Source organism: Manis javanica, chromosome 5 (assembly GCF_040802235.1).
Source record: "Manis javanica isolate MJ-LG chromosome 5, MJ_LKY, whole genome shotgun sequence".
Classification (NCBI taxonomy): domain Eukaryota; kingdom Metazoa; phylum Chordata; class Mammalia; order Pholidota; family Manidae; genus Manis; species Manis javanica.
Genome location: NC_133160.1, coordinates 23942512 through 23963437, shown reverse-complemented (window position 1 = coordinate 23963437; position 20926 = coordinate 23942512). Strand labels below are relative to the sequence as shown.

Here is a 20926-nt window from a genome sequence, read left to right as displayed (position 1 = left end):
AGAGGGAATCCCAGAGGGCTGTGGGATGATAGCCAGTTTGGGAGGCAGGAAGGCTTCTTGGAGAAGGGGATGTCCCACCCAGTACCTGCAGAAGCATTGCAAACAAAGGCCAGTTTGCAAGTCCATACAGTAACCTGCAGGGCCCTGTCACCTACTTGGCCCCAAGTCCTCCACACCCCTCCAACCAAGCAGGCCTCCTAGGTGTTCCTGGAACACATCACCTCAGGGCCTTTGAACTTGCCCTTCTCTCTGCCAGATACCTGCCTGACATGCTCGCTTTTCTCCTGCAGGTCAAAAGTCACGCCTGCTCCAATATGAGGCCTCCCGTGACCACCAGATTGAAAACTGCACCCCCACTCTATTTTTGCCACCAGCCTCTGACTTACCTCTATCACGTGCTAATCTGTTCCCTCCAGAGCTGCACTGTCCAGTATGATAGCCAATAGAAATACAAGGCAATGGAGCATTTGAAATGTGCTGTGTCCAAATCTGGTGTGCTTTAGTGCATTTTGTAGACTTAGTATGAGAAAACGAATGTAGAGTATCTCATTAATAATTTTATAGTGACTTAATGTTAAACAATAATATTTTAGATATATTGGGTTCAATAAACTACACTTTAATATCAATCCACTTGTTTCTTTTTACCTTTAAAAAATGTGGCTACTATTCTTACAGCACTAAACTATGTTTTCTACCTTTATCTTGCATCTACCTACCACTTCAGCATTTTATTAAAAATAAAAATAATAATAATAATAGGAGAAATGTGGGATCAACATATAAATCAAGTACAAAAATCAAACAAATATTCATATTTGACCTGATTGTTTATAGGTCATATTGCATGATCAAAACCAAAAGTCTCTGTGATGAATGCCCTTGTACTGTTCACCATGTAAGAATTTATTCACTATGTAAGAATTCGTTCACCATGTAAGAACTTGTTTGTTATGCTTCAGAAGATTGGAGACTGACGAGAATTAGGCTTGAGATGGATTAATGATTGTACATTGAGCGTTGACCCCCCTATACTGAATTTTATTGTTGTTAACAACCATTTGATCAATAAATATGAGAGATGCCCTCTCAAAAAAAAAATGTGGCTACTAGAAAAATTTTAAGTTGCCTTGTATTTCTACTGGTCATCTCCTTTGGAGCTGGGGATTTGTTTCTTTCATTTACCACTGAATCCTCAGCACCTAGCCAACAGCAGGGGCTGCACACATGCCTGCTGTGGAAAGAATGGGTGAACTTTTCTCCATCACCACCTGCAGCTGCCTCAGGAAGGGGGAACGTAGCCTGCTCAGGAGCCCAGGAGACACTGGGCCTTCGGGGTGGGGATGCACCCTTCCCCCAGGCCAGCCCAGAGTTCCTCTCTCCAGGGCCACACTGTCTTTAGGGCAGACCTGGGGCGGGAGTGGGAGAGGGCAGAGGGCCCGAAGACCCAGCAGCCTTAAGCTTCTTCTGTATCTTCCTGAGCCTTAGTTGGGGTAGGTGGGGAGGCAGGGTGGATTCTGTCCATCAGGATGGGCCCTGGGGAACTCTGGAGGGAGACCCCATAGGTGGGCTGAATGCCCCCCCCCTCACCCAGCTCTGGTGGGAGGTGCTGCCTCTGCAGCCCTGGTTCCTTCACTCCTGCCCCTGAGCACCAACCCCAGCCCCCCTTCACTCTCCCCCAAGAAGGAAGGCTTAGCCTATGCCTGCAGGGAAAACCGCAGTTTGCTCCTGACATGACACATTGACGGGTTTCTGGCGACCGTGCCCCCTTTGTGTACCCAGAGCTGTTGTGGGTATATAAGGGCTGCCCCCAGGCCTGAGAGAGTGGAGGAGCGGACAGGAGGCTGGGAACCTCCACCCACCCCTCGTGCAGCTACAGGAGCGGGTAAGGCAACCCTGGCCTTATTCACATCCCCAACCACTGACCCGCTATCATCCTGCTGTCCCATCTGAATAACGGGCACTGAAAGATTTCACCCTAGGAGGGCGCTGGGGTTACCTGGAGGGTGATGGGAGACAAAGTCCACTTTACAGATGGGAAAACGGGGGCTCAGAGAGGGACAAAGGCAGGGATGGGTGGGCTGAGGCTAGAACAGGCCTCTAGGGGTGCCCATTTTTCTCTAAGCCACAGAAACAGACTGGTTTCCCACTGGGGAAATATTTCCTTCTGTGAGAGACTCCAAGGTTACAGGGAGCTATGCTGGGAAGAATCTTGGAAAAAGAAGAGAGACACTGCTGAGACTGCTAGTGGGTCATATGGCGCCCATCCATACCGTGTGCAAATGAGGAAGAGGTGCCTTCTCAGGGCAAACACAGCCAACACCAGGGTAAATGGTTGGCAAGTGAAGTGGGGCTGGATTTCCACGGCCCTGGCCTCTCAGCAGGCATTCCTTCCAGCACACAGACGTGCATAGAGGCCCTTAAACAGTCCCTGCCCTGTGAAGCTTACTGAGATGACAAACAAGGACACAGCACAATGCACAATTGCAAATTGGGATGGCACCTTCAAATACATGTTTTGGTGGTATTTAGTGGCAGTCTAGCTTATTTAGACAGCCTTTCTAAGCTAGTGACATTTATTCAGAACCTGAAGGATGTGGTCAGTCAAGCAAAGAACCAGGGGAAGAGCCTTCCTAACAGAAGGAGCAGCATGTGCAAAGGCCTGGAGGTGGGAAGGGGCTTGGTGTGTTTAAGATCAAGGGGGTCAAAGAGACAGGCAGCAACCTAGTGGGTGATGGCAAAGAGCCTGGCTTCTAACTCGAGGGCAGTGGGGAGTAGGATGTAAGCAGGGGTTACATGAGGAGTTAGGGGTATATGATTGGGTTGACAGACATGGAACTCCATAAAGCATCCCATTCTATGAAACTAGTAAGTGAACCATGCTCTCACCTTCCATCTCATTCCTTTCAACATCATTCTGAATGGAGGTGGGGGAGGAAGAGAAATGGGACACATTTAGTCTGAGCGCTGGGTGTCCCCAACCAGCTATACCTTCTGAAACGGCCTCATGTGAAAGCAGACCCAGGAAACAAAGCTCCCAACCTGCCATCGGGAAGGGAGGGAGGCCCCTCCATAGCTCTCTCTCCAGAGACCAGCCAGGGCTCACCAGGGTAGCAGAGGATCAAGACTTTCAAGTCAGATAGACTCAGGCTTCAATTCTGGCTGTCACTGATTAGCTCTGGGGCCTCTCCACCAAGTCCCTTCCCCTTGGGGGACCTCAGTTGTCCTATCTGTAAAATGAGAGCCAACGGAAGTTGCCCTGGAGACTGTAGAGGCACTCTCCAGGTGATGATGGGAACTGCACCGGGCTGTGCATGTGTTAGCTGTGGCTTGCATTTGGATGGAGAGGGTTTTCCTTGGAGTGAAGCTGCACTTGAGCCATGCCAGGTGAATGGGAGGGCCCCAGGCTGGTGATGGGCACGGGGAGGGTAGAGGCTTGGACATGCACTGTACCTCAGAGTTCTTTCTCCTGCCCCTGATAGGTGTGCCTCTGATGATGTTGGGCATCTGGTCCCTGCTTCTTCTCTGGGGTCTGTTGACTCCATGCCAGGGGCTGCTTGAGACTGTGGGCACGCTCGCTCGGATTGACAAGGGTGAACTTGGCAAAGGTGAGCCTGAGGTGGGCGATCTATGAGGGGTCCAGCTGCACTGCACTGGGTCCAATGCAAAAGATCCCTGGGTATGCTTAGAGCCTCTGCTTTAAGGAAGAGATAAGAACATGTTGAGATTTTCAATAGCTTAGAGACCCTGAGCAGCTAAAGGTTTGCTTGCAGCCTCCCATGAGTGGTCAGTTCTCTTTCCTCTGAGAGGTGGGCTGGGCAATGTGGGCTGAGGCCTCAGGGATGAGGACAGGTGGGGTTGAGGTTGAGGGGAGGCTGGCTTGGCCACTGTCCCTATCCCACATTGCTGGCGGGGTGGGGAACTCTGCTGGGCATTTGGTGTTCTGGGGCCCAACTGCCCAGCATGACAGTCTCAGAGATAGAGTAGGGCAGCTGTGAATGGGAAATGCTTCCGGTGTCCACCCCAGCTCGTCTCATCCTCCACGAGGTGGTCCCTTCTGTCTTGTCCCTCTCACAGTCCTCACAGAGCCAGACCAGGGGCACCCAGGAAGAGCAGGGCTTGCCTTCTCCATCTGGATCAAGCCCCGGTGGCTGCATGCCTCCCTTCTTTGCCTCCGCCCTCACTTTCAGTGCTAGAGGGTGGCCCAGGGTCAGGAGTCCTGGTCATACTATTGGCCCCAAACCTGATTTGCTCTGTGATTTGGGCAAGTCTCTGCCCCTCTCTGGGCCCTAGACTCCCCATGTAAAATGAACCTTCCTCCTCCCTGCTTCTCTGCAGCCATCCAGAACTCGCTGGTTGGGGGACCTGTTCTACAGAATGTGCTGGGGACGGTCACATCCGTGAACCAGGGCCTCCTAGGCTCTAAAGGGCTGCTCGGAGGAGGCGGTCTGCTAAGCTATGGAGGGATTTTTGGCGTTGTGGAGGGGGTCTCTGGGTGAGTCCCCACAGTGTGGCCTCTCAACTGCCCATTTCCGGTGTGTTCTACAGCAAGGCTGGTGTTTATTTGCTTCAAGTTACAGAGGGTGATGTAGGGAATCCTGAAAAGGGAGTCTCCGGACCTGAGTCAGAACATAACAAGTCTGCTGTGTGTCAGGAAAGACAGGAAGGGCAGCAGGCCCCTGGGATGGAGGGTTCTCGCTCTTGGGTCAGTTCCAGTTACTCACTGCGCACCTCACTGGACAGGTTGCTTAGTGGCTCTGGGCTAATTCAGGTATCTGCATGGCTGCCTCCCTCATCTCCTTCAGGGGTCTGCTCCAAAGAGCCCTGCCCTAACCAGCCCCTCCTTCTCCCCTTCCCTATCTTCAGGTTCTCCAGGGGCTGTATCACTGCCCAGCCTATGTTTTAGTGGTTTGTATCTTGTCTCCCCCGCTAGATTATAAACCCCAGGAGGGGTAGGACTTTTATCTGGCTTGTTCACTGCCACATCTGCAGTATCATCAATAGTGCTTGACACATAATAGAATGCTCAGAAATTTTTTTGAATGAATTAATAAATGAAATCACCTAATTGCCCATAGTCATAACTTAATGGACCACCTTTACTGTGTCAAGCATTATAAATGAATTATCCCAGGAAATCCAGAAGTGGGACTGTTATCAACAGTTATTAAATCTTACATGCTTAACAGGTGACAAGATTGAGGCCCTGGGCAGCAAAGGGATCGGCCAATTGCCCCACTTAACAGATGAAGATACTGAGATCCAGAGAAGTGACATAAATGGGCTTATAGTTCGTTTTACGGCTTAGAGCTGGGATGGGGTACAGAAAACAGGCTCTGGGTGCTGCCTGGTCTGAGATGGTTCAGGCAAAGGGGACAGAAACTGAAGAGTGTCTGGGAGTGAGCAATCCTGTCTTGACTCCCATCCCAGGCTAAAGATTGAGGAACTCACACTTCCAAAGGTGTCGCTGAAGCTGCTGCCTGGTGTGGGGGTGCAACTGAGCCTGTACACCAAGGTGGGCCTGCACGGCTCCGGGTGAGTGTGCCCCCCTGGGAACATCTGCCCTACTGCTCCCCAGCCCACCGCACTGTCCACTGGGGGCCCCTACTCTGTTGTCCCCTTAGCCCTGACTCACTGCCCCCCCCATTTCCTCTCACCCTACTTCTCCAAGGGACTCTCACCCTACTGTTTCCTTCCTAGACCTCACCCCACAACCCCTCCCCAGGGACCTCCAACCCACTGATCCCCAGAGACTCCATCTCACTCTCCCAGGAGACGCTATTGCCTGGGGCTCACTGGAAGGGGTAGGGGAAGAGGGTGTGGGGAGGCAGGGAGGAGGGGAAAGGAAGGCGAGTAGGGGTGGGCCACTCTTAGGGCCACCCCACCCGCCCCTGGTCCGGGCCCACTCAGCTCTAGGGTGGGCGTGGCCCAGGCGGGTGGGGCCTGCAGTCTGGCCACGCCCCCAGCATCCCGTCCCGCAGCCCTGTGGGGGGCCTCCTGCAGCTGGCTGTCGAGGTAAACGTGTCGTCGCGCGTGGCGCTGGGCGTGAGCTCGCGGGGCACACCCATCCTCCTCCTCAAGAGCTGCAGCACGCTCCTGGGCCACATCAGCCTGCTCTCGGGGTGAGTGCACAGGCTCCAGCTGCCCGGACGAGACCTGCGCGTGACCTGCGCGTGCTCATCACAGGTGCAAGCCCTGAGCATCCCTTGGGGCTGCGGGAGCGGCCCCCGCGGGCTGGGCGGGGCCTGAACTCATCCAGCCTCCCGCGGGTTCAGTCGGCAGACTGAGGCTCACCGAGAACCAGAACGGGGACTCTGGCCCAGCCCGCAGCTTGCACTCCTCAGTCCTGGACGGCTGCTGGCCACCCTTCCTTCCCGGTCCTGCTATTCCCTGTTCCAAATAGAGCAGGTCTCTGTGGGCCCACACTCTCTGGGCATCTCAGGCCCTGCTCTAGCACATCAGAGACCCAGCTCTGACTCTGACTTGCTATGTGACCCCAGAGGACCCCCTCCTAATCTAGGCCCCAATGTCCCCAAATGTATAAGAAGGACCTAACTTCAGTGATAAAGAAGGCTCTGGAACCTTTATATCTTTCTCTTCCCCAAAATGCTCAGGACTCAGTGGCTATCCCTTACACTTGTGTGGAATTCACTCATGGGACAACCGAGGCCCAAAGAGGGCAAAGGACTTGCCCAGGGTCATACCAACAGACTGAGGCCTGGTGGAGATGGTCTGGTCTCTGGACGCATATCCATGGCTTTTCTCCATTGCCTTGCATCCACCCACCTGTGCCTCACACTTGTCCTCTTCCCTGTTAATTAATGTATTCCAGGTAGATCCCGCACTCCCACCCCATTTTTGATGGGTAGTCCTGAGTGGTGACGGGTAATCAGACAGCTCTCTGTTACCTCCCAGGACCAGGGTGAACTAGGGCTGCTCCTGTCTCTAGAAGGGCCTTAATAAGGACCCCAGGTGGGGTCTTGTGTTCCTTAAATTCCAGGGGCTCCATCTTGCTCCTTTGGTCTAGAGGGGGCCTTGGAGGGAGTGGAGCCCTGGATGGTGTTGGTGTCCGTGTTCTGTGATTCCCTCCCCGCTCTGTACCTCCCTAGTCTCCAAACGGACCTGAGCCCAGCTACATGCACTTCTCATCCTTAGGCCACCCTCTCATGCATTCATTCATTCATTTGGCAAATATTATCAAATACTTCCTCTAAGCCAGGTGCTGTTCTAGGCCCAAATATCTCAAATGTTGGAGGGGACAAAGGGAAAAGACATATATCGAGCACAGACCATATACCAGTCATGAACGCACTCCCATTTAATCTTGTCAGCAACAATTCTAGAAGGCAGGCACTGTACAGATGGGGAAAGTGAAATCATTCCCTGGCTCCAGTGGAGACACAGAGCCAAGGTTTAAAGCCAGGTCCCCCAAGTTGCAGCCAACCCCACCAAGAGAGGAGACAGGAGCTATCCAGAGCCCCCAGTGCCAACCAAGCCTGCCCTGTCCCCTGGGTCGATTCTGCGCCCCCCCTCCCCCGGGTGGTGGCCACACCCCCATGCTTCTCACTCTGCCCAGGCTGCTGCCCGCACCGCTCTTTGGGGTCGTGGAACAGACACTCCTCAAGGTGCTACCGGGACTGGTGAGTGTGGGGACCATGGGCCAGGCATGCCCCACCCCCTCAGCTGTACCTCTCCTCCCCCAGTTTTGAGTAAACCTGGGCTCCAGTCAGGATTAGGCTGTTCCTGCCTTCCATGCCCACTGGGTAATCCCATCCTGGCATGCCTACCGGCCTCCCTGGTGCTGCCTGTGAGTCTGGAGGTGGGCTGGCATAATCCATCCCAGGCCTCCCAATCCTGAGTTTATAGCTCCAGGTGACCTGAGTCCCCTGCTCTCAAATCCCAGTTACTTACTTATCTGTTCCTTTTCTTTACTGCCTGCTTTACTTTTGACTATATCTTTCCTTAAAGTCATTTTAAATTAAAATTGGGTCATTCTGTGACTTTAAACTGAGCCCTGTGCTTGGCAATCATGTCCAGAAAATCACACATATATATGTGAATACATTATAAGTTGAACACATGGACAAGAATGCTTGTTCATGGCCCACCAGTGGCTTCCACCAGGGGGCATGGACCACACTTGAGATAAGTTGGTCTGGCCAAAGCCCCCTCGCATAAGGCAGGGCTTGCTGGGGTCACATAGCTAGTAATGGGTAGTGAAGAAACCTGTGGAGGTAGCAAGGGCTTTGGGGCCTGGGGTTGGCAAAACTGCCCTGGGCTTGAACAAGCCAAGCAGAAAAACTCAGGGAGGGGTGCCCTCTCAGCAGCAATACCCCAGCTGAGGTTTATCCCAGGTGGGTTTCAACAAGGGGGTATGGTGAGTCCATTTAAATCGAGGTCTCTAACTGGGGTCTTCAGGAAAATTGGCTGCAAGACAGGTTTTGCGTGACTCCAAGAGGTTTTAAAAATAAGCATTAATTACTAGCATTAGCGATCGGAGATTTCTCTTAACAATCCGATTTCTGGCTTCTCTTGTGCAACCAGCCAACCCGGCCGCTCGGCACCTCCTTCCTGCAGGTCACACCTGGCTGGCGCCAAGGAGGTGCTGCCCTTGCCCACCGCAGTCCCTCTGGTCTGTCATTTCTGTGACACATCTGACCCCGGAAGCTCTGGAGTTTGGGGCCCCACATTTGAGTGAAAAGACAGCTTCCTCCTGGCTCTCTGAGGATAGCTGTGACCTTGGGCAGGTTGCCCTTCTTCTCTGGCTCCAGCTCTGGAAGGGGCCAGACTGGGTCACGTGTGAGGGTCCTGCTCTGGCGGGCTGTGGGACTCAGATTCCGTGGCCCCAGACTCTGGATTCTGGAAGCTGAACGAACCCCTTGCTCCTGTTCTCACAGCGCAGGGGCCCAGTACACACGCAGTGTTACATTCTGACCCTCCCAGTGGAGAGGAGGCCCCTCCTTGGGGTCTGCATTCCAGGGCTCCTAGCGCCCCCCTGGCTGACAGGAGGAGCCTGAGACCTCGGAGGGAGCAGCTGCCTTTGTCTTCTCAAGGGAGGCCCTGTCCACCCGACCTCTGACATGTATCTCCCCCATTTCCCCAGCATCCTTCAAGGCTGACTGAGGAAGCCCATGTAACTGGCCCTCTGGGCCACCGCTAGGCCCTCCAACTCTTTGGGCTTCAGCCCCTCCCTTGCCCTTGTTTGTGCGCCTCCCACCCCATACCCCCGCAAAGCCTCACCCTAGGTCTGTCTGCACATTCTGCCTTGCCTTGGTCCTTGGGGCCACATAGCCAATCATTTAAAGAAAACACAGCTGTCGCCTGCACCATGCTGGGGCCCGCTCTCATTTTCCTAACACCTGTCTCCTCAACCCAGCTGTGCCCCGTGGTGGAGAGTGTACTGGGCGTGGTGAACGAGCTCCTGGGGACTGTGCTGAGTGAGTTGGGGTCCAACCCCCTCCTCTTTGCCCCTCCTCCTACCCCTCCCTCCCATTACACCAATGAGCGGGGGTACCAGGGGAATTAGGAAGGGGCAGAATTCTGGGACCTTTCACTTCCTGCTCAGACGGACAAGGAAGCGCAATGGTGGAATTCTGGGCTGGGGCCCATTCAGCAGGGCTCAGAGCCACGGAGCCATCCAGGCCTCCATCTGCTGGGGGCTCTGGGCTGCTTACTGAGCTCCTGTGGTGTGTCTGGCCCTACCAGAAACACAAAGCAGACAGACGTGATGACTGAGGCCAGAGCTTCATTACGGAACCCAAGGCCCCACAGGCACAGTGGCCTCCAGTCTCTCTGAGCCTTATGGAGACACAGATGCCTCCTGTGTTCACAAAAGGGCTTTGAAAAATATGAAAAGGCATAAGCAAAATAAAGATAGAAAACTTAGGGCAGATGTGTGGGGCTGTGTGAGGCAGGACAGCAATGGTTAATGGCACTAGGTCTGGAAAACAAGAATCCTGGCTTTGCCACCCTGCAGCTTGGGTAGGCTTGGGCTGGTGACTTCCTCTGTCTGAGCCTCAGTTTCCTTATCTGTAAAATGGGGATGAGAGTAGTGCTCAAGTGAATACCTAGTAGAGTGCTAGGCACTCGATAATCAAAGTAGGGTCTGTTATCCTTGGGGGCTGGGCTCACAAGTCGTTCTCCCTCCTTCCTTCTCCATGTAGGCCTAGTGCCACTTGGGGCTCTGGGGTCTGTGGAATTCTCACTGGCAACATTGCCTCTCATCTCTAATCAGTACATAGAGCTGGACATCAATGTGAGTGCCCGCTGAGGCCCTGCCCACACTGGGGATGGGATGGGGTGTTGGTAGAGGCTGGGTGAGGATAGTGGGTCAAAGCCAAGTGGATGAGCAGCCCTGACACTCCCATGCCCTTTCTCCTGTCCCTGCAGCCCATCGTGAAGAGCGTAGCTGGTGACATCATCGACTTCCCCAAGCCCCCCAAACCCATCAAGGTGCCTCCTAAGGAGGACCACACATCCCAGGTGACTGTGCCTCTGTACCTCTTCAACACTGTGTTTGGGCTCCTGCAGACCAATGGTGCCCTCGACATAGACATCACCCCTGAGCAGGTGAGTACAGCAACACCTGCCCCGGTGTGGCTTGGCAATGCTGGTGATGGCCCAGTCACATCACCCATCAGCACTGATGGGACCTCTTCTCTATAAACAGAGAGGGCCAGACAAGTTGATAGCATGTGCATGACCACTCTTTCTTGTGGCAGACATTGCTAATTGATGATGGCCGTCTACTTGGCTACATCTGAATGGGACCCCTGAATCCATCTCAATGTAGAACTCCAGGAAGTTACTTTCAATTGGTCAGGACTGGCTTATGAAATGTAGCCAACTTTCTATCCCTGCACCAGATGAGCCCTTCTAGTCAGAAGCTAATTTTATACTAAAATGTGAATGGCTAACATTTCCATTGCTTTCTCAAGACCAGATTTGAGTTGGGAGAGAAGAAAACTAGGGGTGGACTATACAAAGGTCACTTGGGCATTTGTTCTGAAGCTTCTGAGAATCGTCTCTTCCATCCTGGCCCTCTTACACCCTTGCAGATGTCTGGAAAGCCTCAGAGGCATTTTCTTGGTCTTAGCCCTCTCCAAAGTCAGTGAGCTCTGAGTCACCTGGGCCCCTCACCTGCAGCTCAGGCCCTAGGGAGCAGGGGCTGATCACTCACTTCCTGCAGGTGGGTCCAGAGAGCACTCTGAAAGCCTGTGGGTGGTTAGAACAGGGCCTGAGCTGGGAGGCAGGTATGTCCTAGCTGGAGGGAGGGAGTAGTCATAGTCAGGCAGAGGCTCTAAGTGTGAGAATGTGTGTGTCTGGGATTGTGGATTGTGTGTGTTGTGTATGAGTATATGGCAAGAGAAAGGAGACTCAGAGGCCAGTCCTGGTGCTGTCCACCTCTGTGGGGTGATAGCTGTGTGCTGAGTGAGTGTCTGGGAATCTGCTGACCAGGAGAGAGTGTGTCTCTTTATCCCATGTGAGAAGTGGACTTGTATAGTTAGGTCTCTCAGACATCAGGGTCCATGGGAACTGGGCCATTATTGACTAGCAGAGCAGGAGGAGCTGGCCTGGTGGAACTGTAATGAACTATGGAACCACTTCGCTGGCAGCTGTCACTCAGCACCCCCAATGAGATAGGGTAAAGGCCCAGTGTGACCAGATATTCCAGTTTTTTATGCAATTTTATAACGAAGTTTATATGAAATTTCCTGACTTGTAAATACTGGAAACAAATTCACAATGTTTTAAAAGACTATTTGGGTAAAAGGCAGAAATGTCTAGCATCAGATATCTGGGCCTTCAGATTTTGAGCTCTGGCAGATAGTTTTAAAATGCTGGAATTAGCCTGCCCAGGTCACATCCTGTGTTGTGACTCACCAGCAGGAGCTGCAGGTTTCCCATCTATAGAATGGAAGTAATCACAGCACCCACCTCTTCAAGCTGTTGTAAAGGTGAAATGAGTGAAGGTACACAAAACCCTTCCCATGTGCCTGGCATGTAGTATGTGCTCACCTTTAACAAATATAAGGAATGTGAGTCTCTGTAGAAATGTGTTATGTAATTGGTGGTGGTGGGATGAGGTGGGGCTACTTTGTGTGCTGAGGGATCCCTGACCTGTGTCTGTTCACCCCACATTGCATTTGGTCTCGGCTCTAGGTTCCCAGCAGTGTCCCACTGACAACTACAGACCTGGCAGCTTTGGTCCCTGAGGTGCGTGATGACCCTCTCCCTGGCTTTGATCCCTGTAGCTCTTTCCTGATGAGTCAGACTGGACTCTGGAATCTTTGTCAATACAGTTATCCGAATGTTGAGTCCAGCTTCACACTAAAGTGTGAATGACTGATACCTTATTCTTTCCTAATAGCAGATTTTTCTTAGAGAGGAAAGGGCCAAGGCTAACTGCCCCAGAAGTCAACTGGAAATTGGTCCTTGTCCCTATGCCATGCAAGGGACAGGAGGGTCTTTCCAGGTTACTAAGCACCCTCCCTCCAACTGCCTGCCTTCACATGGGTCTTGGTCCTCTCTGCCCCCAGAGAGATGGTCCAGGGCACTGGCCTTGGGGAGGGAAGAGAAAGGGAAGGTTCAGGGAAGTTTTACTAGTGGGCATCAATCAGTACATGACTGCAGATTCTGGCCTCAGCTTTGCTGTCCATTCAACTGGGGCTGGACCAGCTACTTTCCAGCTGGGAGAATTTGAATTCATACCAAAGTTGAAATGATTACTACAAGGTCCTTATATAACAGCAGATTCTGATAGATGTTAGAATGAGGCCCAGAAGGTCTGGGTTTCCCCCAGAGAGGGTGGAGGAGTCAGCTGAGTTTGGAGGCACAGAGGACAAACTCTGAATCCTTGAAGGTAGGGATTCCTATCAGCCCTCTTGGGTGTGGCTGGGGCCTCTGCTTCTTGGAGCCCTTGACTGAAGGGCATAGGAGTCTTAGGCAAGGGATAGAGTGGGGCTAGACGTTCAGAAGAACCTCCTGAGGGCAGGAGTCATAAGAAGGTAGAGCGGGGCTTGGGGAAGGTAAGGTGGGAGAGCAGGGACTCAGGGGTCCACCAGCCAGCCTGTCCCTCCAGCTCTGAGGTGGGACCTGTCTCTGCCTCCGGAGGATGAAGCCTCTGTTCTAGTAGTCAGAGCCCCATGGCCTCTGCTCTGAGTCTGGTTCCATGGCTTCAGAATCTGTAGATCCATGAAGGTGGAATCTGGTGATTCCCTGTCTTTATGACCCTGCAATTCTGAGAGTCTGGGCTTGAGGAATTGGTCCCCAGATTCCAGCATTCAAGTGATGCTAAGTTCCTGTGACTCTCTGGCTTCCCCCACTTAGATAATTCCATGATGTCATGACTATGAGACTTAACATTTCCTGATAGTGTGATTCAATCAACTAATACTCACTGAGAACCTACTATGGACCAGGCTCTGTGCTTGGTGCTAGGCATGCAGAGGGGCAAAAGGTGAAAAGTAAACAAAAGCCTCTGTGCTCCAGGAGCTGCCCTTCTGGGTGACATTGACATTGAACAAATGCACACTTAGACTGTACACAGTGCCAGACAGCAGAAAGAATGGAGCCCCAGCAGCAGACTAGGAGCCCGGGGGTAGTGTTCTTAAACAGGGTACTCAGCAAAGGCCTTGCTGAAGAGGTGGCATTTGAGCTGAAGGCAGAAGGAGGTGAGGGAGGGAAAAAATGCAGGTATCTGGAGAAGACATTTCCAGGCAGCGGGAACAGCAAGTGTAAAGGCCCTGAGGTAGGAGCATGCCTGGCTGGTTGGAGGAACAGCAAAGTGTCCAATGAGTCTGGAGAGGAGTGGGCGGGGAGCAGTGGTGGGAGGTGAATAGGAGAGGAGGGCAGAGGACGGATCATGTAGGGCATGTGGCCCTCAGGGGATTTTGACTCTAAGTGAGACAGAGTCTGGTTCAGTTCTAGGGGTTGATCTCTCCCCACCTGTCAGCCTCTCGGGGGGGCCTGTCTGGTGCCCAGTGCCCGTTAGGTACTCTACTTATGTTTGTCGGCTGGCTGACTGATTCTTTTAGTGGAGCATCAAGCTGCCCTCATGTCTCCCTCTGTGCCCCCACCTTTCCAGGCGCTGGGGAAGTTGCCCCCAGGCCAGAAGCTCCTACTCTCACTGCAAGTGAAGGGAGCCCCGGTGGTCACGCTCCAGAGCAAGAAGGCTACAGTCTCCATCCCAGCTAACATCCACGTGCTGTCCTACCTCCCTAAAAGGACCCCTGAACCCCTCTTTGAGCTGAACGGGGTGAGTGACCAAGAGCTGGGAGTCCAGCACTGGGGTTCTGAGCGGGGCTGCCCTCCACCAGGCTGCTGGAGGGTGCCTTCCCCCTGATTTCAGGGTGGGGGCCCACGTGACACAATCCCCTCCCTCGTTTTCACCATCCGAGCTGAGACCTGAGTGCCCACTCAGGCTCCTGCCTGTCCTCTCATCACACTTCTGACCAGGCCCAGTGCTTCCTCAGGAACTCAGGAAAGACTCCCCACCTCCCCAGCCTCTGTGCTTAGATATCTCTTGGGTGACCCTCCAGCTTCCTCCTGGACCCTCACCTCCAGTCTGCTCCCCTCCACCCCTCCTCCACTGGTTTTCCCAAACACACATCTGGGTACAGGCATGTCCCTCCCCTGCTCACCCTCTGCTCTGGCGGCCCATGGCCAAGCCCCTGAGCCTGGCATTCGATGCCCTCCTGCCTCAGTCACTCAGGGCTTCCAGGTTCCACCTCCCTGCCTTGTTTGTGCAGGGCCCACCACCTGCTGTGCTGTCTCCCCTGGCTAACTGCTCCCCTTCCAAAATTCAGCTCAAGTGACACCTCACTGGGTGCACCTTCCCTCGCCCCATGACAGGCAGGACTGAAGGTCTCTCCAAGCTCCTGAAGCCCCAGAGCTCCCTCTAACACAGCACAGTCACCTTCATCCTCTGGCTCCTGAACACCAGACCAAGTTACTTCCAGCACAGACCCAAGCAGTAGGGGTTAGTGGGGCACACGGATGGTGGGAATCCATCTGCCGGCCAAGGCGGACCTGTCAGCTCCAGGGGTAACTCTGCTCGCCTTTTCCATGCAGGTCATGACTTTAAATGCCCAGCTGGCTCCCTCAGCCACCAAGCTGCACCTCTCCCTGTCCCTGGAACGGTAATGTGGGATCCTATTTAGGAACAGGAATTAGGGACCAACTGGAACCACTTCCTATTTATTGAGCATCAACTAAGTGGCAGCTGTTTTCCCAACATCTTTCTTGCCTCCAGTACCCCAGGGAGGGGATTGCATTCACTCATTTTATAGATGAGACAACTGGGGTTCAGGGAAGTAGGATCCAGAGCAGGATCCTTCCACTGCACCTGCTCAAAACCTGGCCCCGGGATATGGAATCCAGACTCCCAAGTTATCAGCCCAGAGGCTAAACTCAGCTATAATTGTCCTTAAATGTTTTGTTCTTCATGTGGACTAGTTATTTCCCTAACCTCCCACGACTGTGGTAACCAGGCCTCTTGATAATCATAATACTGAGATGACAATGTTGATGACCATCCTTTACACGTGCAGGTGTTTTACAGTTTGCAAAGCCCAGGCTCACACTGATGGCTGTTCCCAGATGTAGGTTTGCAGTCTGGGCCTCCACTCCCCAGGCCCAGCGCTCTCACCATGGCCTGGGTCCTGGGGCCTGCCTGTTCCTCCCCTGCATATGGGGGCTTTCCCAGGGATCTCTGGGATCTGCCTATAGTGACCTGTAAACACCCAGTGCCCACCTGTCTCCACTTTAATGTCCCCCACAGGCCCCTCAGGCTACTACTGTCCCTCTACAACCCCCACCCCCACCCTGCTGCCCCATTTATAACCTCACCTGCTGCCCGGGTTCACCCCACCTCCCTGGGGGCAGCTCATGGCCCAGCCCTTCAGGAGACAGAGATGTGTATCCAGGCTCTGGCCCTGGCCCTGCATTTGGGCCAGCTCTGGTCCCTCAGTGGATTGCTGCCTTTAGTGACCACCTGCTGGATGCAGGGCACCCTGTGTCCAGTGCTTGGTCTGTGGGAGGGCATCTCCTCAGAGGGGCTCAGCCACTTGCCCAGGGGCAACAACTGGGAGTCAGACCAGGCCCCAGGGCTATGGAGTCGGAGGTGGTAGTCATGATATCTCAGAAGGAGGTTAGATCCCTCCTGGTCCATTTTACAGGTGTGAAAACAGAGTCTCTGAGTCAAGGCTGGATAGAACAGAGTTGGGCCTATAACCCTGTTTCCTGATCCTGGAGAGCTAAGGGTGGGGCAGGCGAGGGCTCGGTGGGCAGAGCACCGATCGGTAGGTGGTGTGGCAGATGCCCGGGCCCCTTGACACTTCTCTTCTCTCCACCAGGCTCAGTGTCAAGCTGGCCTCCTCCTTGGCCCACACCTTTGATGTAAGTTCCTGAGAACGTGAGCAGCATGGAGGTGGTAGGGGTGGAAAAAAGGCAAGTTGAATCAGGAGCCATATGACTGAACTGGCCTCCATCTGGGCTCTGCTCCAACAAGCCAGAGTGGGCACACCTCAGGGTGGGTGTGCGTGTGTGTGTGTGTGTGTGTGTGTGTGTGTGTAATCACCATCTTAGGAAAGTGAATCCCTTGCTATTCCAAAGTCTTGGAACCTCACAATGTTGTAAATGTCTAGAATCTCACAGTTGTTCAAAATGCTGGAACTTCACACAAGTTATAAGGTTCCTGAACTCAGAAAGTTCTAGCATTTCAGAGCCCCGCAGAGCCCTTCATTTCCTCCTTCTCCAGAGTATCGAGGTTCTGGACTCTCATAGTGGTTTCAGGGTCTAGAACACTTTAAGGGTTCCTAAAGTGATAGGAACCTAAGATCAGACCCCACAGAATTCTGCTGGAGCTGGGCATGTTTTCCTTTCTCAGACACTGCCTCCGTCTAGGCCCCACAGATCCTTCCTCTAGGAAGGCAGCTCTTCCAAGCTCAGGGGGCCCTGGGGAAGCCAGCCTAGCCTAAGTCACAGAGTCCCCACTGGGGTCACTGTGGACAGGCCTGTGCCCACCAGGAGCTGTGTGCTCAGGTGTCGGAGGGGCAGCAGGATCCCCTCTGTGGCAAGGGCTGTGCTGCTCCCTGTGAAGCCACACCTCCCTGTCCTCCCTGTGCTCTGTTGCAGGCATCCCGTTTGGAAGAATGGCTCAGTGACGTGGTCCGGGTGGCATATGTGCCGAAGCTCAATGGTATGGGTGGCCTTTGCTGTCTTCTTGGACATACGAAGCATCTGAACTTGGGACTGTTGAATCTGTCGCCTCTCCCCATTTTTCTGATGGAGACACTAAGGCTGGAGAAGGGTTAACCTCATTTCTAAGATGCAGAAACTGTTTCCATTCAAACAAGATTGACTGGTACCTACATCACACCAGACTCTGGGCCTTGAGAGCTTTCTGGCCTGGGTCCTGTCCTCAAGCTCACAACCCAGAAGGAAATAGTCATATAAACAAATGATTAGAATATAGATGACACAGAGTATGCTAGGGACTGACAGAACCTCACACTAACAGAACCTGAGGGGAGCTACTGATAATAATACAGAAGAGCAGCATTTTCATTTGGGTTTAGTAGGATGAGTAGGAGTTGGCCAAAAAGGGAAACTAAATTCCCAAGAAGAGAAATGACTGGCTCAAGGAAAGTGGTAGATTAGGATCAGCAGGTCCCACCCTCCCCCCAAATATCTTTGCTTTTAATCATTCCCTCCTCACAGTGGATCTGGAAGTTGGAATTCCCCTGCCTAAGGTTCTCAATGTCAATTTTGCCAATGCAGTCCTGGAGATCATAGAGGTGAGTTTCCTTTGTAGGTGTGGCCTAGATGGGCCTTAAGCTTGTTCCTGGAGAGCCCTGCTTCAAACTTATTAGGGGAATGCTCTGCCTCATCATTTGGTCCTCCCTTATACCATTTTCTAAGTTGCTCAAGGAACTACAAATCACTTAACTTAGGAATGGCAAGAATATGACATATGTGCTCCCACCTCTGTATTACTTGCCCATGACAGACATTATCAATCGGTCACAGAGTTCTTTCCTGTTGAATTCAGACACATGTCTGGCCTATAGGATGGAGTCTCAGACTCACACACAGAATCACAGTTCCCCTGGTTCAGGGATGGTAATTACATGTCTGTCTATCCCCCATCCTGTGCCTGGGCAGGCATGGCTAACAAATCATGGCACTTTCTTGCTGAATACTGACCTCACAGTCCTTTTCAGTCCAGCACAACTGTGGGACCAGCTCTGGGAGGTGGGCAGAACAGGGAATTCTGTACCCATTTCTCAAATGAAGACCAAGGCTGATGGAGGTCAAATTTCAGGCCCAAGGTCATACATAAATAAGCAGAAGACATGGCACTTGAACTTGGATTTCTTAAGTCCTAAAGTCAGTGACCTCTTCCGCATCAGAGGTCATTTATTCATCATTCATCATTCATTCAATGAGTGCCTGCTGTGTTCCAGATGCAGTGCCAACCCCAGGGCACAGGGGAACACAGAGATGGCTGCAGGGAAGGAGGGCAGGGGTGTGGGGCATAAGAACTCCAAGGGCCTAACCAAGAACTCTTCTCCTCGCAGAATGCCGTTGTGCTGACCGTGCCATGCTGTGGCTGAGAGACAGTTGCCAGCCCACCCTGTTGACTACCAGAGCCTTGTCCACCTCCCCAGTCTGCCTCAATTTCCCTCCCAGTCTCTATCCTGTGTTGGTGACAGTATTAGTATCCCTTATCCACCCAGGCCCAGCCAGGTGCTCTGGCCCTGAGGCTCTGCCCCCAGTCTGGGGTGGGGACTGCAAGGCTAACCTGAGGACTCTGCTTCGGATGTAGCTTTGGGGCCTCAGTGGCAAGTCCTGAGCTTCCAATAAACTACTCCTCTATCTCAGCATCTCCTGGCTGGTTTTTCTCCAGGCACATAGGGGCCACCTTGGCTTCTGCCTAGTGCGTCTTCCTGGGCTCCAGGCAGGGGCTTCTGGGAGGCAAGGGAACTTGGGATCTAGTCACTACAGCTTTGTGTTCCAGACTGACCTGCTTGGCCTGGGCAGTGTCTTGTGTTGCCTCCCTCCACCTCTGCCTCAAGTTCCTTGTGTCTCTCTTGCCTCGCCTCCCTTCTCCACTCTCTATTGTCTAAATATCCCTGTCTTTCACTCTGTCTCTCTGAGTCTGCGAGTCTCTGTCTGTCTCTGTCTGACTTTGGAACACTCCTTAGCAGTGATGTCTGAGCTAAATTTTGAAGGGTGAATAGAAGTTTTCCAGAGAGAAAAGGAGCCAGTGCTCCAGGAAGGATGAGTGAGACCCAGTCCTGACCTGGAGGGATCTTTACATCGGCCATGAACACACTTCAGGACAGACCTCAGGACCTTTGCCCTTATGGTGGGAGGATGAAGCGGGACATGCAGAGAGCCCCTCCACAGGGCAGCCCCCTTGCAGCCCAGGCAGGTGATGGTTCATGAGGGAGACAAGGGCTGAGTGGATGGGCTGGTTCTTTTTCCTGGTCCCTCAGCCCCCTGCGTGAGCCCTTCACATGGCCCCCTGTGTGACTGAGTCACCTTCAGGTGAGTCACCTCCCAGGGCCTGGTTGCTTCAGTTCCAGACAAAGGTGCCTTTCGGATGCTAAGCCCTGGTGATCTCCCTGGCGCCAGAGCTACATTAATCCTCTTGGGGCCCCAGGGGGCAGGCTGGCCTCATGGCCACCAGGGCTTGGCTGGTCTCAGGACTGAGGATGGGCACAGAGCCTTGTGTGACTGGCACTGACCACCCTCGTGTGTGTGTGCTGCCCTCTATAGTTTGCAGTGCATGTTGGTCCCTGCAGGGGAAGGCACAATTGCCCTCTTTGCATTGTATTTCGATCTAAAATGGTATTTGTTTGACAAATATCTATACCACATTAATTGCCAGGGAATGGGGAACTATGGGGCAGGGTGGGGGGCTACTATTTACTGAGCCTCCAAGAGGCTCTGGCATATTCCGGATGTTTCCTATGTAATCCTCCAAACCCGGCTGGAAAGTGTGGTTACGCCCATTTCTCAGATGGCCAGACTGAGGCCCCACAGGAATGACTGTCTGGGGTGGGGAGAGCAGATGAGGGCTCTTGGGGTCCCTGCTCAGAGCCCTTTCAGCCCCACAGATGATAAGGGCTGGGCTGAGGCACCTCCTTGCACCCCTCACAGCCTCCTCAGACCTGCTGCCACATAGAGCCAGCAGTGACCCGAGATGATGAGGGTAAAAATGCCACCCTCTGAGTGCCTGCTGTGTGCAGGGCCCCATTCTCAGTGCTTCACACGGTCAAGTCATTTGACTGTCACAACATCTTTTCAAGGGGGAGCTGTTCTAGTCGCCATCTCAAAACCAAAGAAACAGAGGTGAGAGAGAAAAGCCAGCAGAATTCAAACCCACATCCAGCTCTCAAGCCTGTTCCATTAATGCACCTACTGCAGATGAGGCAGCTGACTCCCAGAGGGGCTGGCCCAGGGACCGGTGGTGACAGTGAGCTTGACAGGACTCAATGCCAGCCATGCCTACCCTCGGAACTCCCACCGCCTCCAGGGAGGATGGAGGAAGCGTCTGCTGGCAGAGTTCAGGGAAATGTGTTTATTCTCAGCCTGACTCGAGGGCAGGCCTTAAGGGGGAGAGATAAATGCCCCCTCACTCCAGAGGAGTTTTCAGAAGGACCTGCTAGGGGCAGGGAGGAGGTGGCGTCAATTAAACGGAGGTAGGACCTCGGCTGGGGCTGGGAGACAAGACGCAAGGAGGACTCAGGGAACTCCCCACCCAGTGGAGAGTAAGAGCATTCATTCATTCATTCGCTACTCTGGCATCTCTGGCATCTGTGCTTGTGCTGGGCTAGGAGTGGGGCATAGGCCTGGTTTGCCCAGAGCTACACTATCTCAGTATGGGCTGCAGAGGGTCCTGGGGGGTCCAGAGGAA

At 53.2% G+C, this 20926-nt stretch overlaps 1 protein-coding gene across 2 annotated transcripts; it reads left to right on the top strand.

Annotated features, from left to right (window-relative positions):
- Positions 1 to 1787: 1787 nt before the first annotated feature.
- BPIFB3 (BPI fold containing family B member 3) lies at positions 1788 to 18887 on the top strand. 2 transcript variants are annotated; one of them, XM_017662672.3, is made up of 16 exons: positions 1788 to 1885; positions 3483 to 3608; positions 4339 to 4495; positions 5431 to 5535; positions 5982 to 6122; positions 7577 to 7640; positions 9377 to 9437; positions 10164 to 10255; positions 10390 to 10569; positions 12163 to 12216; positions 14087 to 14257; positions 15073 to 15140; positions 16356 to 16398; positions 17137 to 17200; positions 17722 to 17798; positions 18582 to 18887. In XM_017662672.3, exons 2-16 carry the CDS (start codon positions 3494 to 3496, stop codon positions 18615 to 18617), a joined length of 1428 nt encoding a protein of 475 aa, XP_017518161.1. In that variant the 5' UTR covers positions 1788 to 1885; positions 3483 to 3493; the 3' UTR covers positions 18618 to 18887. The 2 variants fall into 2 exon arrangements, 1 of the variants encoding a protein (XP_017518161.1); XR_012131384.1 differs by lacking the exon at positions 18582 to 18887 and having other exon boundaries at positions 16356 to 16449; positions 17722 to 17774.
- The last annotated feature ends 2039 nt before the right edge of the window (positions 18888 to 20926 follow it).

What these genes read in the sequence shown, in the direction of transcription:
- BPIFB3 (XM_017662672.3), top strand. Translation starts at nt 3,494, where the DNA reads ATGATGTTGGGCATCTGGTCCCTGCTTCTTCTCTGGGGTCTGTTGACT. An exon ending in CACATCAGCCTGCTCTCGGG is followed by an intron (nt 6,123 to 7,576) that starts GTGAGTGCACAG and finishes CACTCTGCCCAG; the next exon opens with GCTGCTGCCCGCACCGCTCT. An exon ending in TAGACATCACCCCTGAGCAG is followed by an intron (nt 10,570 to 12,162) that starts GTGAGTACAGCA and finishes TCTCGGCTCTAG; the next exon opens with GTTCCCAGCAGTGTCCCACT.